The sequence below is a fragment of the Rhineura floridana genome, chromosome 14, assembly GCF_030035675.1.
Source record: "Rhineura floridana isolate rRhiFlo1 chromosome 14, rRhiFlo1.hap2, whole genome shotgun sequence".
In the NCBI taxonomy this organism is placed as follows: Eukaryota; Metazoa; Chordata; class Lepidosauria; order Squamata; family Rhineuridae; genus Rhineura; species Rhineura floridana.
The window spans coordinates 20,971,174-20,989,116 of record NC_084493.1 but is presented as its reverse complement, the minus strand read 5'-3'; the positions used below and the strand labels follow the sequence as shown (position 1 = coordinate 20,989,116).

At 48.1% G+C, this 17,943-nt stretch overlaps 1 protein-coding gene across 2 annotated transcripts; it reads right to left on the bottom strand.

Moving 5' to 3' along the window:
• Window positions 1-1,387: 1,387 nt before the first annotated feature.
• Window positions 1,388-17,929, bottom strand: DUOXA2 (dual oxidase maturation factor 2). Of its 2 annotated transcripts, none has more exons than XM_061595064.1 (7): window positions 17,801-17,929; window positions 14,403-14,566; window positions 9,487-9,544; window positions 8,896-9,030; window positions 7,036-7,249; window positions 5,588-5,799; window positions 1,388-3,154 (listed from the first exon to the last, which is right to left on the bottom strand). In XM_061595064.1, exons 2-7 carry the CDS (start codon window positions 14,547-14,549, stop codon window positions 2,949-2,951), a joined length of 972 nt encoding a protein of 323 aa, XP_061451048.1. In that variant the 5' UTR covers window positions 14,550-14,566; window positions 17,801-17,929; the 3' UTR covers window positions 1,388-2,948. The 2 variants fall into 2 exon arrangements, with proteins under 2 accessions (XP_061451048.1, XP_061451049.1); XM_061595065.1 differs by lacking the exon at window positions 17,801-17,929 and adding an exon at window positions 17,655-17,792.
• Between the last annotated feature and the right edge of the window lie 14 nt (window positions 17,930-17,943).

Below are 17,943 nucleotides of genomic sequence, written 5' to 3'. Positions count from 1 at the left end.
AGGATGGGTATTGTAGTCCAGAATCATCTGGATAGCCACAGATCCCCCACCCTACGTATGAATCAGCCTTCCCCAACCTGGTCTCCTCTAACTCCCATCAGACCCAGCTAGCATGGCCAATGATCAGGGGTGATGGGATCTGTAGTCCAATACGTGGAGGGCACCTGGTTGGGGAAGTCTGGTGTATAAAAAACCCTCCAGTGAGCCCAGTGTATCAGAAAACAGATGAAGGCAGCATTACTGTGCTGCTCCACTTTACAAATCTCTCACGACTTAAGCCGGAAACATTAACATATATCATTATTGGCTTTTAGAATTTTATTAACAAGTCAGTTGCCTGCAATGGCTTGTACTGCTACACAGAAATACAAAATGTAACATCATCAACCAGTTCCAAAAGGGCATTTCCTAGATCACACTCGCTGCTTCAGAAATGCCATGTGGAGGTTGCCGCTAAAGGAGAGCTGTGACCAGCACTGAGACATTTGTGGACAAGGCAAGGTGCAAAATGTTCAGTTGTACATCCCATGCAAGGTTCGAGAGCTTGTTCTGACATTCAGGATTTTGGCCCCACGTGTGGACAAGAAGCAAAACAGCAATGCTCCTTTTGTCTATGTTGGTTCAGACATATTATTCAATGGGTTTTTATCTCCCAAGTTGAGTGGTTGCACTGGCCCTCCAGATGTTGCTGAGCTACATCTTTCCTTTAACCCCAGCCTTGACTATCAGCCTTGACTATCAGCCATACTGGCAGGGTTTAAAGGGAGATGCTCTTCAGCAACATGTGGTGGGCGAAAAGTTCCCTATTCCTGGGTTACGCTATCCAGAGCCCCAGCATTTCTAGCTTGTTGCTTGAATGCTCCACTTCAAGCATGTGCCCTAAGCAAGCTGGCTCTTGTCCTTTCCCAAAACCTAAACTCTGTGCCTATGGTAAGCCAGCATCTGCAAATTTGCTTACATCTGCATATTTTATTCTGCTGGTCATGATGAGGACAAATGTGCCAGGCAGCACACTGATGCTCTGTTGCCATCTTCCTCGATTACTGGCAGTCCTGATCTCTCCCCCACACCTGGAGCTTCTGCAATATCCCCACGCATCTAGTCCTCAGGCCTAGTAACTTTCGTTTAAAAAATAAAAAAGCAGGGTTTTCTGAACCCAGTACCAATTGCTGCATTCTTTCCTATAGTGCAAATGCGGGATCCTGGAAAACACAGAAGCACCAATCCTTGTAAAGCAGAGACAAGGAACTTGGTGCCCTCCAGATGTTCCTGAGCTACAACTCCTACCATCCCTGACCATTGATCAGGCTGGGCAGATGGAGTCCAGCAACACCTGGAGGGCCAGACGTTTCCCATACCTGCTGGACAGCACAGGTATTTGCCCATGGGAGATCCAATAGGAACTTTCTAGCGCTAGAGAAAACCGCTTGCCAGGTACTCTAGAGGCCTACATATCTCTGGCCTCCCTCTTGTGGAACATTACTACTCTGCCTGCAAGAGAACCACAGTGTCCATCGGTAACGCATTCAGAACTTGGGCATTCTACAGTAACATGTCCCTCTGCCTTCCTACAGAGGGAAAGGAAACAGAATGCATGCCTTCCCCCCACAAAAAAAAACCATTGATCTTTGAAGTCATGCACACAGAATGTGGCAATGGTTAAACATAGTTAGGCATGAGAGTAACCCAGATCTAAAGAAAAGGACTAAGAAATTCATAATCCCACCCCGTTTTTGCTGATTCAGAGCATCCCCTACATCTCTGCAGGGGAGAGAAGCAGCATGGACATGGAGAGAAGAAGCAGCAGCAGCAATGGACTGACGCTTCTGTCAAGGCTTTCATACTGATGGATGCTGCCCTTTGCACAAATGAATTTCAAGTGAGGACGCCCACTCAGCTGAAAAGGCAGCTTGCAAGCCACGCTCGAGGCCCACACAATTGCAGGCAGAGCGTGTTCACGAGCAGCACAAAATTGGACGACTCAAGATCACCTCTTGACATCCCAAAGTACCCTGGAAAAGCTCAACATTTTCTGTAACGCTGAGCTGACTAGCAAGAAGGCTGCCATCTTGCAGCAGCCCCCTTGGGCCAGTGACGACCGTGCATGGAGCAATTGGCCAGCTTCCAATACATGCTTCCTTGCTCAGCCTGCAGGCTAGTTTGGAGGTGCTGAACTCCACAATGTTGGAGGGCAAGGGGGCGGTGCAGGGGGGCAGGAAATCTACACGGGAACAAAGGAAGGTGAGAACACTGCATTTTTCTGGAAGCAGCTCAGAAACAGAGCTGGAGACACAGGCCCTAGAGGGGCCCAGTGTCATGCACAAGACTCCTTTCCACATTCACTTGGTATTGCAGTTAGGGGCAACCCTAGCCAGCAGGGCGCCCTGGATGGGATTTGCCTCTGGAAACTCCCTCGTAAGGACTTAGGAAGCTGCCTTATACCAAGTCAGACCATTGGTCTATCCAGCTCAGTACTGCCTGCGCTGAGTGGCAGCAGCCACCCCTCCAAGGCTTTTAGGCAGGGGTCTCTCCCAGCCCTGCTTGGAGATGCAGGGGATTAAACCTTCTTCATACAAGGCAGATGCTCTGAGCTATGGCCTTTCCCCTCCTGATAGCAGTAGCTTAATGGAGCTTTCCTTTACAGCTGGCCTTCTCTAACAGGACCCTATTGTCCTCTACCTGTGTGGTCACCATGCTCCTCCCATTGCTAGTGGCATGACTAACTCCTCAAGGTTTCTGATTGTTCTTCAGACTTAATAAAATTTAGACTCCTGAACTGTAGCTGCCAAAGGCTACAGGTAGCAAGAGAAGCCTTGATTCCAGCTGCCCTTTCCAGGGCCAGAGCACAGGACAGAGTCATTCTTGTCTACTGGCTGAGCCAGGGCAGATTGCAGTTAATATCCCTGTCAATAGAACAGGACCATCAAGGCCGGTGATCAAGCCATGCTCTAGCTGTTGGTGATGGTCAGCCTGAAATTGGGTTGGGAAGGACTGTGCTGCATTCGAGAGATGACGTGGGGGTTGATGTAGACTTCTCCCAGCATGCCCTCGTCTTCCTCTTCATCCTCGCACAGGTCAAAGAAGGCTTTGAGAAGGATGGGGCAGGCATAGTGCAGGACTATGACCACTATGCCAATCAGGAAGCAGAGCAGCCCTGGAAGAGAGACAGACAGGGCCAGTCATTTGGTGAATCAAAGGCAGACATTTGGGGCTGGCAAGGAAACCAGACTGAATGCCACACGTGGAATATTCCGTCGTAACAGTTGTGACTTTGGCCACATTCACACTGTATATTTATTCCACTATGATTCCACTTTAAAAAGCTATGGCTTCCCTCAAAGAATCCTGGGGAGTGTAGTTTGTGAAGGATGCTGAGAGCTATTATGAGATGACTCTTCTCCTGACAGAGCTCCAGCGGCCAGAGTGGTTTAACAGTCACCCCCTCTTCCCAGAGAATTCTGGGAACTGTAGCTCTATGAGGGGCATAACAGTCTCCAGTCCTGACAGCTCTCAGCACCCTTCTCAAACTAAACTTCCCAGGATTCTTTGGGGGAAGCCATCACTGTTTAAAGTGGAATAATAGTGGAATAAATGTATGGTGTGAAAGTGGCCTTTGTAGAGCAGTGGGGGGGGGGGCGCTCAGGCCCCAGTAAAATAAGAAAAGCTACTTTATTTACAGAAATAAGTAGTAGACAGGAAAGGCATACCTAGTTCTAACTAAATAAGTAAGTTGGAGGTGCAATGCCCAGACTTGGGTATTGCCCTTATGGCTCAGGAGAGAGAACAAAGACAAAGATGTCTCCTCTCTCCTCGGACAGTAGAAGAAGACGACAAAGGAAGGAGGGGCAGGTCAGCGTCCCTGAGCGTATCAGTTTACAACGGAAGGAAGTCTAGCAGAGAAGAGTACAGGTAAAGATAGGCAAGTCTAGCCAGCTGGAGGACCCTAACTCTATCTTCCTTCTGGAATACAAACAAAAGAACCCAAACAGGAGCTGCTCTTGCCCCACTTCCAACACTCCTAACTGGCTCTGCTTTGCATCCTTGAACTCTGATAATGCGTCTGACTTCCCTGGATGGAGCACAGAGAGGGGTGGGTGGCTGTGTGTAGGTGCTAGCCTACAGCACAAAGATAAAATTTACAGCTGTTGCTCTGCCTACTTTTGCCACTTTTAGACCCGCCCACCACTAACATGTGGCCCCTGGAAAGTTGAGCTGAAGAGGACTCGGCCCTCAGGCTCAAAAAGATCCTCCACCCTTGTTGTAGAGGAAATAGTGCATTCATTTGGCTTGCTCAATGCCATATGGCAATATATAGTAGGGCCCCGCTGTACGGTGCTTCGCTTTACAGCGCTTTGCTAATGCGGTGGTCTCAGTTAGACGCAATTAGAGTAAAGCCCCACTCATACGGTGCTTGTTCCGCTTTTACGGCAGTTTTTGGGCATCATGTGCCATTCTATTCAATGAGTTTTGCTTTTCAGCGGTTTTCGCTTTTCAGCAGGGGTCCAGAACGTAACCCGCCGTATGAGTGGGGCCCTACTGTATAGTAAACACCACCGGTTGTCCCGTCACCATATGATATCAGAGGTTCTCAAATGGGTCTGCAAGCTTCATTCCGGTGGTCCATGGTGTGTACACATTAAATATTCATGTTAATTTTTAACTGCATTTTAATTGCTTCTTATATCATATTGTATTGTATTACACTTTGAATTCTATGAAATGCAAATTGTAGTACCATAAAATACAATATGAGAAACAAAATAAGCAATTAAAATACAATGAAAAATTATACAACAGGCAGAAAAATCATTCAGTGGTCCACCAAGACAGCAATTTTCACGTGGCCCGTGGAGAAAAAAGTGTGGGAACCACTGGTATATGTTATTATTGCCAGTATTTGAAAAGCTATATTTTATGACTAGTTAATATTCTATATGCAGTTTGATGTTTAGTATAATTTGTGCTTTTTAAATGTGAATGCTTTGATTGCCAGTATTCACTATCAATAGTTGGCAGTAGATAATGGATGTCAGTTTTTAAAAAATCAATCAATCAAACACTCGGTTTTATGTGCAACAGATGATCACTTTGCCAGAATCCCAGTCCAGAGATCTACATGTGCAACCGTAAGGTGCTCATCCACATAACTGTGCGGGAGACTAGCCTTGCAAGAGACCGTCCACATGGGCAAAGGGGACAGCAACAACTGCAGGTTTAGCACTGTTTGTGTCATTTCCAGTTGAGTGTTGGAAGAGTGTGCAAACCTTGCAGCTGTTTGACTAGCTGTATTACTCAGCCAATGTGGTGTAGTGATTAGAGTGATGGGCTAGGATGAGGGAGATCTGGGTTAAAATTCCCATTCAGTTATGAAGCTCATGCAGGGAAGGCTGGTGCTCATTTGGACTGGTGGGGTGGAAGGCAGGGAGGCCAATGGCGGGTGGACCCCAAGCAAATGATTGGTGGAGCCAGAACCAAGGGCAACAGGGCTGAGTTCTAAGACTGAGATGAGAGGAGGAAATGGGTCAAGGGACCATGTACACCGCTCTGACCTCCTTGCAGGAACCCCAGCGACCAATTTAAAGCTAACCTGTGGCAAGCGTGAGCCAGAAAGATGTGCCATAGGCGAGCTGCAAGGAGGCGTGGCCAAACTGCATGACGCATGAAGAGCTCCTCCCAGTGGAGAAAGAGAGGAGTGCGAAGATGATAAAGGCTCCTGTGACGAGGATCATGTAGCCACCGTACACTGGGACTGGCATGGAGAAGAGCATGTTGGAGACAAGCCACGCGCAGAAGGCAACCCTGCAGCAGGAAAGAAAATGCCCACCGTTCACCATAAATTAGGGGGAAGGAGCACCTGTTTGGCATGCAGAAGCTCACAGGTTTGATCTGTAGCATCTCCAGCTAAAAGGCTCAGGTAGCAGGTGATGGGGAAAGCCCCTCCCTGAAGAGAGCTGCTGCCACTCAGGGTAGACAATATGGGTTAGTTGGCCTTCCCCAAGCTTGTGTCCTCCAGACGATGTTGGACTCCAACTCCCATCATCCCCAACCATTGGCCATGCTAGCTGGCGCTGATCTGGAGCCAAGGAGTGGAACGATTACCTGTCAATCACATTTATATCCCACCTTTCCTCCAAGGAGCTCAAAGTGACATACATGGTTGTCCCCCTCCACATTTTATCCTCACAACAACCCTGTGAAGTAGGATAGGCTGAGAGACAGTGACAGCCCAAGGTCACCCAGCAAGCTTCATGGCTGAGTGCAGATTCAGACCCTAGTCTCCTGGATCCCAACTCTCTAAGCACTACACTACACTGGCTCCCAGTTTATCTCAGTTTAGCAAGAGCTGAGGAGGCAGAGGCCCAGTGTGTATCAGCCTTTCATGGGCTTATTAGTTCTGGCAAGACTCCACACCTGGTATTCCCAGCCTCTATCTGCTGGTCCAGCCTTCTTCAACTTGATGCCCTCCAGATGTTTTGGGATACAACTCCCATCAGTCTCAGCCAGCATATGATATCACGTGTGCAGCACTTAAAAACCTGTCTCAGCCAAAAGGGGGTTTAGAGGCACCACACAGGCCCATGGCCAGCCTAAAAGTTCAGGGGGGGACACCAAAAAAGTAGGGGGATCAGGAAAAACATATGTAATAAATTTAATTTTTTATAAAGAAAATTTAGGAGAGGGCCAGAAAAAAATGGGGGGGTAGCTCCCACCTCCCTGGCTATGGGTCTGGACACTGCTGATCAACTGATCAGTGATGATCACACAGCCCCTTTCCAAGAGTTACACAAAGAAGCTTCTGAAGACCCCTGGGGGCAACAAAGGTTACCTGACATCCTTGTGTTGTCCGGTGACTGACAGGTGGTGGCTCCACCCACCTGTCAAACTTGGCCCAGAAGAGGTGGGAGAGATAACAATCTGGCCTGCTGAGCTCAAAAGATACCCCTCTCCCCTGGTTTTATCGAAGATATCTGGAGGACATCAAGTTGTGGGAAGATTGTGGTGGCCCCGTTAAGGAAACTAGCAAGGCCCACTCACCAGAGGGTAGCTGATGCATAGTGTCCTGCAATCCTGTAGAGGGAATGCAGACCACAGGGACTGTTCCCAGTGAACTTCTCCGCCACATAGAGTATAGGATTGGGCAGTCCCCGCTCCAAGCCTTCACTGAACTCGTTGTCATAGTTGTCTCCAAACAGCCAAGAGAAGTGCTCATTATAGTCAATAGTTTCATTGAGTTGATCCACAGGGCTTCCTGCAGAGACAAGATCGCTTGGTTAGCATCCAAGGGAGAGTAGGGCTTAGAAAGGAGAAGGGGCAGAGTGGTAGCCAAGCCAAGGCTAAAAAGAATGTCCATGTATCCAGCCTTGGGCCAGGACACTCTTGGACTTGATCCCTTGTTTGTACTTTTTTCCCAGCAATTCATGGCTAGGTGCAGACCTAACACATTTTTTTAAAAAGAAAGCCACAAATTCATTTCTGCTTATTATGGGATGAGGAAGTGCATATGTACTACAGAAACGATGACATGCACACAGGAGGAGCACACCTCAGAGAGACTACAGCATGGTGTAGTGGTTCAGTACCAGACTCTGGGACCGGGGGGGACCAGGATTCAAAACCCCCAGTCAGCCATGAAGCTCACTGGTCGACTTTGGGCTAGTCACATTCTCTCAGACTGACCTGATCTACCTCGCAGGGTTCTTGAGAGGATAAATGAGGCAATGAATGTGCACTGCCTTGAGCTTCTTGAAGGAAAGGTGGGATATACATGTAATAAGCAGAGAATTGGCTGCAGATATATACTGCTGACAACACACCCTAGGAGTCGAACTATATTACCATAGTAAACACACGTTTTTACCAAAGTGACATGAATGTGGTGCTGACGCAGAAAGGAACAGGATAATAGACTGCACCACATTTGGGACATTTCTATAGTACCCATCAACCAAGTCCTCTGGGCAGTTTGCAAACTTAGGAACCTTACAAACCCTAATCCAGCCTTCTGCAACGTGGTTCTCTCCAGATGTTTTGGACTACAACTCCCATCAGACCCAGCTGGCACAACCGTGCTGGAGGGCACCAGGTTGGGGCAAGGTGCTGCTGAACTGTACCCCTGATTGCTAATTCCTAACTGTACCAGTTAAGTGGAGAAATGGAGCCTATATAAGGATGTTACAGAAATGACTGTCAGATTCATGTTTTGTGGCTATAGCATTGGGATGGGTGAATCTATCAGTTTTGGTTTCTCTCAGTTTCTCAGGATCTACAGTCTTAAGTTCAGTCCTCCACATCAGTTTGCAATGAAAAAAGAGTCCCCTCATCAGCATTTTAGTGCAATTTTCTCTTAATATATGCATTTGTGTATGAAATTCTGCGTAGTATACACAATTTTGCAAAGCAGTTTCTCCATACATAATGCATTTTTCTGTTTCCCCCCCACAAATATATCCATCTTTAGACACACTTTAGTATATACATTTCTGTACACGTTACATGGCTGGCGAACTGCCTTGCAAAATTCAGGGAAGTGTGAATTTTGAAGAATGGCTGTATGTTGGTTTGCTTATTGTTTTGGGAAGTGCGCATTAGGTAGGTTCACCTTTAAATGTGAACCAAATAAAATTTCTCCCCATCCCTGCTTCGGCCCCATGGCTTTACAAAGCCTTGAAAACCTGCAAAGAAGTTGGCAGTGGCATATTTGCAGTAATTGAAATAGATGCAATTCTAGGGGTAGCATCCAATGTTAGTTCTACACAGAATTAGACCCATTGAAATTAATGGACATGACTAACTTAGGTCCATCCATTTCAGTAGGTGTAGTCTGAGCAGAACTTACTTAGTACAGCCCTCGCTGTTGGACTCCTCTCTTCTCATATGTCAGCGCTGCAGACTCACCAACTAGCGTGACGTTGACTCCAGCCAAACCAACACGCAATCCGATATCTGCATAAACCGTTGCATTGCTGAAAGACTTGTAGGAGGTGTTGGCTGTCACCTGTGCTCTCTCCCAGTCCGAGGTAAACTGAACAGCTGCAAGATGTGGAAAGTCTCTGTGAGTGTCAGGCATGGGCAAACATGTCAGGCCTCCTTTGTGACAATTATTTCCCCAGGAGTCCCCCCTTTAGGAGTTTTCCCCTCGGTCCTCCTTCATCGCTGCTCAGCAGCAGAGGTCTAGCAAATGGACTGATTCAGGGTGCATTGAGGAGGGGTCATGCCACGCTTCTGGCCTGCAAATATGGGTCACATCCACACCATAACTTTACAGCACATGGCTTCCCCCAGAGAATCCTGGGCACTGTAGTTTGCCCCTCACAGAGCTACAATTCCCAGCACGCTTAACAAACTAGGGTTCCCAGGATTCTTTGGGGGACGCCACGTGCTTTAAATGAGCATTAAATGTGCTTTAAATGTATGGTGGGGATGTGGCCACAAACAGAAGTCAAAGATGGAAAGATTTACTGAGGTCAGGTGGAGAAGGTGACTTACCGACAATTACCCCTCCGATAAAAAGGCTTGCGATGACCCGGAAAAGCCAATATAGCCTCTGCCAACAAAAGGGAACAGGTCACAACTGGAAAAGAAGGCTTGCATTTTTCTTGGATGACAATTTCCTCTCTCAGCGTTTTTCTTTCTTTAAGCCCAAATTGCAGTGGGAGTGGGGAGGAGGGGGTGCTGGGGGCTAGATTGGGATGCCCAAGGGGCCACATCTAGCCCATGGGCTTTCTCCCCTTCTGTGAGACTATTAGCAATTGAGGGGAGATTTAGATTAGAAGAGAGCCAGTGTGGTGCAGTGGTTAAGGTGCTGGACTACAACCTGGGAGACCAGGGTTCAAATCCCTACACCGCCATGAAGCTCACTGGGTGACCTTGGGCCAGTCACTGCCTCTCAGCCTCAGAGGAAGGCAACGGTAAACCCCCTCTGAATACCATTTACCACGAAAACCCTATTCATAGGGTCGCCATAAGTCGGAATTGACTTGAAGGAAGACCATTTCCATTTAGATCAGAAAAATCTAAATCTCCTCCAGAGCCATTAAGCACTACCTCCCCCAGAATCATTGATCCTATAAAAAGGATCCAATAAAAGTGATAGTTACTGTAGTGTAGGCTCCTTCTGGGACAAAGGGAGAGATGTTGTTGTTGTTGTTATGTACAATAAAAACCAAAATCAGGAGATGTAATCATGTGTCAGGTGAGGCCTGGCCCTAAATAATCGGCCAATTTGTAAGTGTCATTGTGGGGTAGTGGTTAGAGTGCTGGACAAAGGCTGGGAAGACCTGGGTTCAAATCCCCACTCAGCCATGAAGATTGTTGGGTGATCTTGGCCCAGTCACTACCTCTCAGCCTAGCCTACCTTACAGGGTTGGGGTGACGGTAACACGAAGGAGCAGGGAAAACCAAGTACATATGCATGCTGACTTGAGCTCTCTAGAGGAAATGTGGGCTATACATGTAGTTGAAAAAGATAATGATAATAGATTTATTTATTAGGTTTATATCCCACACTTCCCCCCAGGAGAATAGAATAACATATATTTTTAAAGGTGTGTGGGGAATCTTTGCTTCTCCAGATATTGCTGAACTACAACTCCCATCATCCCTGGCCATCAGCCATGCTTGCTAGGACTGATGGGAGTTGTAGTTCAGGAACAAAGTTCCCCACACCTAGTTGAAAGCTTATAGGTTTTAATACAGCCAACAATCAGTTTAGCACATTCAGCATATATTCCGCATACACAAAGCACAAAGCAGAAACATGATGCTTCCTCCCCCCACCTATAAATCATGCATTGCCCCCACTCAGTGAACTTTATAGGTGTTAAAGGTATAATAGAACATAAGCACATCCCACCCACCCACCAAAGTTTTTTGGAGCCTGGCTCATATTTTCTTAGCTGCTACAACAAATTTTGCCACTTGAGTGGTAGTGAATACTTCTTTGCCTGCAAGCAATGTACACATCTGGTCCAAGAGGAGTCCTGTTTGATAGGGACCGAAGGATACAAGTAAGAAATTTGTGCCTTGGATACTCCTACAAAGGTCAACTTAGTACATTATGGGAGATATCCTTGGCCCTCACCTGACTCACAAATGCAAATTCTTTGGAATTGGAATGTTGAAATGTTATTAAATGGGCTGGAATTTTATTAAAACCTCATATCCAAAAAAGCAGAGGGCGAACACAGGAGACATAAGATTATGAATGATATTTTTAAAGGAGATGCAGAAAGAGATATAAAGTAATTCTCCAAGGCAAATGTCATTTTATATAATGGGTACCAAGAGGAATAAGACATTTGTGTAATTGAGTACAAATCCATTAATATACAATAATTAATAATAATGAAGAATTATTATCTTCTATCAACACACAACATAGCACAGTGGCTGTCTCCCTCTGGTGGTCAAACTCTTGGTGGAAAAGCAAGGTATAAATGTAGTAAGTAAATGCAGATCAACATCTCAGCACTTGGCAACCACAGCCAATTCCAGTTAGCCCATGCCACCATCCATTCAATGCAACAGGCAGCCACACTCAGCAGCAAGGGTGGTTTTTTTGAACCTCTTGCAATGGCATGATGGGCAATCTGGCTTTTCCAGAAAATTTTGACAAAGAAAATTTCCCACTGTCTTCAAATCAACAGGGAACTGGTTAGCATGTTTGAGTTATAGTTGGCAAACAACAGCAGCGACAAAGTTATGCCAGGTTCATTTGACATGCTTTATATATATATATCTGGAAAAGGGTTTCAGATAGAGAGAAATAGTTTAAATGGAAGCACTGGGAACGACCTACTTATGTTAGGACGCTGAAGATGATAACAGTGTCGTTTCCAGGATTGCCCACAGTACCCCCCTTCCAAGGCACCACTGCACACTCACTCGCACTCTTTCTCCGGGCCCAATCTGCATAACTGGTTAGGGCTGATGGGAGTTGTAGGTCAAAACAGTTGGAGGGCACCAGGTTGGCAAAGGCTGCTTTAAATTGTGTTTTATTTGGTGAAATTTACTGTATATTTACTGCAGTTGTGATTCTTTTTCACTTGTTTGCATTTTTAATTTCTAAGCCACCCAGAAAACCTCTGTTACAGGGCAGCCCAAAAATATAGTATGCACAAATAAAATGAAATGAAAGTGGAAAATATTTTACCCCACATCACTGAGCATGACAGAGACTAGTTCATGTTCAGTTCTGTGCACGCTCCTGGCATGCACACAAACATCTTAGCATGCACTGCCTCAGACTAACTGCAGATGCCATAGGAGGGAGTTGTAAGAATAGGTCCCTACATTCGCTGTGTGGTGGGATGCAAATTCATGGATCTGGCTCCTTATTTGCCAATGGACGTGTTAAAAGTGGTCACAAGGAAAAGACCTTTTTGCAGCAACAGCCCATTGGCTCCGTTTTCCTGTGGTATCTGTTCTTGACAAACAAGTCAGGACAGAAAATCCCTGCCAGTTACTGTTAGGCTCTAGTGAGTATTCCATGAACCCACTAAGAAGCACCTCTTAACAGAGACTTCCCTGAAGTTCTCAGAGCATTGTGTTCTCCCCATCAGAAACAGGGGATATTAGACTATTTAGGAGCCATTAGAAAAGGGACATTTTGGGGGGAAAGGAAATGCACTCCCCAAAAAAGTCAGTACAACTGCCAAGAAAATAATAATTAAAAAGTTGCCTTCCTGGATTCAGATTGTGATGTGCTTTGTGTTTCAGCTCTAACCAGTGCGGAGATTGTTACTCATCCTGTCTTTCCATTCCTGCATAAACACTCACAGTTGCATCATGCCACTGCACGTCTCTGGTCTGCTGGTTTTGTACACACACACTCCCATACTGCCTACTAAGACAGCCAGTGCGGTATAGTGGTTAGAATGTTGGACTGGGACCTGCGAGACCAGGGGTCAAATCCCCACTTGGCCATGAAGCTCACTGGGTGGCTTTGGGCCAGTCACGGTCTCTCAGCCTAACCTACCTCGCAGGGTTTGTTGTGAGGATTTTAAAAAACCACTTTGTGCTCTTTGGAGAAAAAGTGGGATCTAAATGGAATAATAAATAATAACTCGAGGTAATTAGTTGTGTTGCTGCAGTGCAATTGCGCTATGCATAACAGATGGCGAACACGTGAACACAACTCCCATGATTTTCTTCAGCACCAGCTCTCCCTCTTCCCACCTTTTCCCCATCTCACCTTTGCTTAAAATCACAACCTCCCAAGACTGCTTTTCATTGAAAAATAACCATGTGTGGCTTCATTACAGGGATTTATAATATGCCCCTCTGAACAGCAAGAGGAAGCTGCCTATGCCAAGTCAGGCAATTGCTCCATCTGGCTCAGTATTATCTACACTGACCGGCAGCAACTCTCCAGGATTTTTAGGCAGGACTCTCTCCCAGCCCTATCTGGAGATGCCAAGGATTGGGTCCTTCTACATGCAAAGCAGATGCACTGAGCTGCACCACTTCCCCATTTGTTTTGAATTACCTTATTTAAAAGGAGTAATGTAGTGGCAAATTCAGAAGTGCAGAGTCCCTTCATGGTAGTTATAACCACTCCCCCTCACAGCCACACACCCTTTTCCACTTTCCCTCGTCTCCCTTGTTCCTCCTGCTGTTTTGCGAGTCTACACTCTGCTACAACAGACATCCCTAAGAGCCAATCAGCATGAAATGGCAGCCTGTGTGTTAGTTACTGAGAAGAGTCTTCTCAGGTGCTGACCCAGCTCCTTTCACTCTGATTGGCTCCAACCTGCATGAAAGGACACTTCTCAGTGGCTAACACTTTCATGATGATTGGTTCATACATAAGGACCTGGCTGGGAACTTGCTCCAAAAAAAGTAACAATCCCCCACAACCCTGGGCTACAGCAGCCCTGTGTTAACTGTCCACCAAAAAAAGCTACCTGCAGTATTTGTTGATCTCTCATCTGTCCCTTTAACTCCCTTGATGGGACAGTGTCTATGGAAATACCTAGCAGTATCATGAAATGGTCTTATGCACAGGGGTGTAGTCATCCGGGGTCTCGGGGGTCTTAGACTTCATTTTTTGGCAGCAAGACCGAGAAGAGTCTTCTAACACGCTCCCTTGTCCTTTCTTGCTGATTGGAGCCAATCAGAATGAACGGAGGTGAGTCACAGAGAAGACCCTTCTCAGTAGCTGACACACTCTCCTTTCATGCTGATTGGCTCTTAGGGACGTCTGTTGTTGTGGGAGAAGGCATTAACAAGGCTTGCATTCTCAACCCTGCAGCAAAAAAGGGGGAAGGGTTTTGTCTGTGACTAACATGAAGGGACCCTGCACTTCTGAATTTGCCACTACACTCCTGCTTAAGCATGAGGTCCCTGCTGCAAGAATCTGCTAAACTCAATCTGCAGGGCCCTTGCTCCGTAACAATACTCACCGCTCTGCCTCGAATTCCAGGAAGGATAAGGAGGAAGCAGAAGCCAAAGACAAGGAAGACGATAATGACAATGATGGTATCCACATCAAAGACAAAGGGCTTCCGCGGTTGGGGGTAAAAGGGGTAGATGCCATTGTAGAGCGTCATGCTGAGGCTGGGTCTGTCTGCAAGAGAGAGATGAAAGATGAGCCAAGTCGTCCTTAGCATCTTCTTGCTTTGCTGTTGCCCTCTTTGCGAATGACGCAAAAAAGAACGATCTTATTTAAAGCAAGAGATCTGGAAGCAGCCAACAGCGCTAAAGGGGGGGGGTATATTTCTCCCTGTAGCCAACGTGGCGCCCCCCATCATTGCTCATTGGCTGGGGCTGATAGGAATTGGAGTCCAACCACTTCTGGAAGGTACTGCATTGGTTAAAGCCCTGTTGAGAAACCCTCCTGACGTTACTCAGGCCAGCACCAGCAACGTCTGGGAAGTTTCAGAGGATGCAGATGACGCCAGCAGAGCCGATCTCGGGGGAGGGAAGCGACGCTCCGCTGTTTGCACTCGAGGCCGCCGACGCGTGTTCAGACGGCCGCGGAGCCCCGCGACACGCGCTTCTCTCACCCCAGTGGTTGGGTAATGGGCAGGAGCCGCTCACGGAAAAGCAGCTCTCAAGCGAGCCTTAAGAAGAGCCAAAGGCCCATCTAGAAGCCCTCATGCAGACCCTCCGCGCAGACGGGCTCTCCTTATTTGAGATTCCCACCGACTGATATTCAGAAGCACGCAGGCTCCGATCCTAATCTATAGCCATTGGGACTAGGGTTTTGGCAAAGGCTGTGCATACGCCATACTTAAAGCACATTCTCTCCCCCCTCAGAGAATCCTGCAGTTTACCCCTCAGAGCTAGAATTCCTAGCACCCTTAAACTACAGTTCCTAGGATTCTGTAAGGGAAGCGCTACAGTTCCCAGCACCCTTAACAAACTGCAGCTCCCAGGATTGGGGGGGAGGGGTGCTTTAAATGTATGGCGTGTCAGCAGACAGAGAGCCAAAGGGCCCTTCTTCCTCGCCATCTTACAGGCGCCACTTCCAAAGTAAATCCCTTGGGGTTCAATGGGGCTTCTTCCCAGAGAAACAGAATCGCAGGATTCCTCGACGGGCAGCGTTGGAGGCCAGCACCAAATCCTCCCAGGGAGCCCCAGGCTATGGTCTGAAGGCGCATGAGGCCGGCACCCTGTTGAAGGGTTCGGTCTGGTCAGTGCCTGGCTGGGAGACCGCCTGGGAACCGTATGTAAGCCGCCTTGGGTTGCTATCATGAAAAGGCGGGGTATAAATGTAATAAATAAATAATAAATAAAGCTTCCCACGGAGGGAGAAGCACCCAGGACAATTGGGGGCAGGGAGACTTCTCAATTCCCGGAAAATGGAGGGGGAGAAATGTTCATTTCGGGTCCCCCCAAACTGCTGCACTTTTCACACCAAACTGACCTATTTTTTTATCCAACGTCACTTCAGCTTGGATCCCTCTGGGAGCCTCCCCCCCCCCTTCATTAATGGGACCTCTTTTAAAATACACATATCCTCTGGGTTCCCCTTGGGGGCTTCTGCCCCGGCCCACCTCCCTAATGCACCCTTAATGCATGAACAGTGGGGGTGGGGTGGAGGTCGCCGAGGGCGTGGGGGAGATGGCAAAGGGGCCAATGCCAGGGATCCGCAGATTTCCAGGCAGGCTCCAAACCGTGCTGCACCCGGCCTGGACAGATGAAAGGAAAGAAGGTGGCCACGGGCCAGCGACCTCTATCACTCCAAGCTGGGGCCTTGCCATTTTCAAGGCATGCCACACTAGCAAGGCGAGGTAACATCAGAGCATGTTACATGTACAAAGTGTGTACACAGAGGTTTGGTGGCCAGAGGCTGCCACCTCTCTTGTTTAGAAGCAGAGGAAGCAGTCCTCTGGGGACGTGGAGTCTTAGACCCCTTACTTTTTTTGGGAGCAAGGTCCCAGCAGGGTCTCTGTCTTCAGCACCCTAGCAGCCAGTCGGCATGGAATGTGTTAGCCACTGGGAAGAGTCTTCTAACTTGCTTCCTTGTCCTTTCCTGGTGATTGGAGCCAATGAGAGTGAAAGGAGTGAGTCTGCCAGTGAGAAGACTCTTCTCAGTAGCTAACTCTCTCCCCTTTCATCTGGGGTCTTGGGAGTCTTAGATCCCTTGGTTTTTTGGGAGCAAGACTGAGAGGAGTCTTCTAACATGCTCCCTTGTCCTTTCTTGCTGATTGGAGCCAATCAGAGTGATTGAAAGGAGGTGAGTCACAGAGAAGACCCTTCTCAGTAGCTAACATGCTCCCTTTTCATGTTTATCGGCTCCTAGGGATGTCTGTTGTGGGAGAAGGTATTAACAAGGATCTCATTCTCAGCCCAGCCAGCAACAGAAAAAAAGGGGGAGGGGACCTGGCTGTAACTGATTGTCATGAAGGGATCCTGCACTTCTGAATTTGCCACTATACTACTACTTAGCTTCCATAGGGTACCACCGATGCGGGGGGTTCGGCCTCACCAGCGCTGCCAGCCCAGCTCTCCATGGATCTCTGTGCCTCAGTCTGGGCATCGAATCTTTAAATAATCTGCCCCGAGGTGAATACTCAGCAGGAGCAAAAATGGCGGGGCGGGATGAGGTGGGGAGCTGGGGAGGCGGCGGGGAATATATCGTTTGGTACCGCGGGGAAGGGCCCGTCCTCTTGCTCTTCTCTACGCGACAACGCCATCCATCCCATAATAATCAGGCAAGCATCTTCCCCGAGGAGAGAGCGCCGCTTTTAAAAGAAAAGTGAGATACTCGGGTGACAAACTGGCCAGTACCTCCTGCCTCTAAGCCTCTTTGCTAATGGCAAAAGGGGGAGGACAGCACTCTGCACCCGCTCAGAGGGATACTCATCTCCAACGTGCGGCTTTTTTTCGCACCATCCCCCTCCATTTCCGTTCAAAGCCACTTTTTGGAAGGGGAACTTGGGCTCCACCCAGAACCCCTCCCTGCATTAATGGAACGTCGATGGCAATGCGCAGTAGACCTCGGGTGCTAAAATCCTCAGGCTGACAAACACCCCTGCGCTGCCCCTAAACCTCTCTGCAAATGGCAAACGGGGCGGGTATACCCTGCACAAGCTGAGAGACAACGCCTTCGCTTCTCTCTCCAGCCTGTGGCTTGACGGAGGAGGGCAAGGAACGGGGGTTGAGGGAAACTTTTGCTCTGCCCCAATTGTAGCCTCAGATTAGCTAACCTGGGGGGCAGGAAGACTTGTGAGGTGTTTGCCGCCGTGGTCGCCGCCTCCCTGCTTCCAGCCCGTCCCGTCGGACAAAGGCGCAGAAGCTAAGCGGAGAGCGTCCCTTTCCGCGCGGTTGTCGGGCAGAGCTGCGGGAGACTTACCCGCCGCTGGGCTTTGAGAGCGCCGTCTAAGCGATGCGGAGCGGGATGCAGGCGCCTAGCGCTGGGCTTCGCTCTTATATAGCGGCCAGAAGGGTCGCCGACAGGTGTCATGCAAATGAGGCCTGTGGCCCCGCCCCCGGGTA

Bases quoted from the DNA above. Each gene is read 5' to 3' on its own strand.
- DUOXA2 (XM_061595064.1), bottom strand. From the start codon at position 14,549: ATGACGCTCTACAATGGCATCTACCCCTTTTACCCCCAACCGCGGAAG. The intron at 9,031-9,486 runs GTAAGTCACCTT...CACATCTTGCAG, and splicing joins TATCGGAGGGGTAATTGTCG to CTGTTCAGTTTACCTCGGAC. The intron at 3,155-5,587 runs GTTAGCTTTAAA...TCTCTCTTCCAG, and splicing joins CTGGCTCACGCTTGCCACAG to GGCTGCTCTGCTTCCTGATT.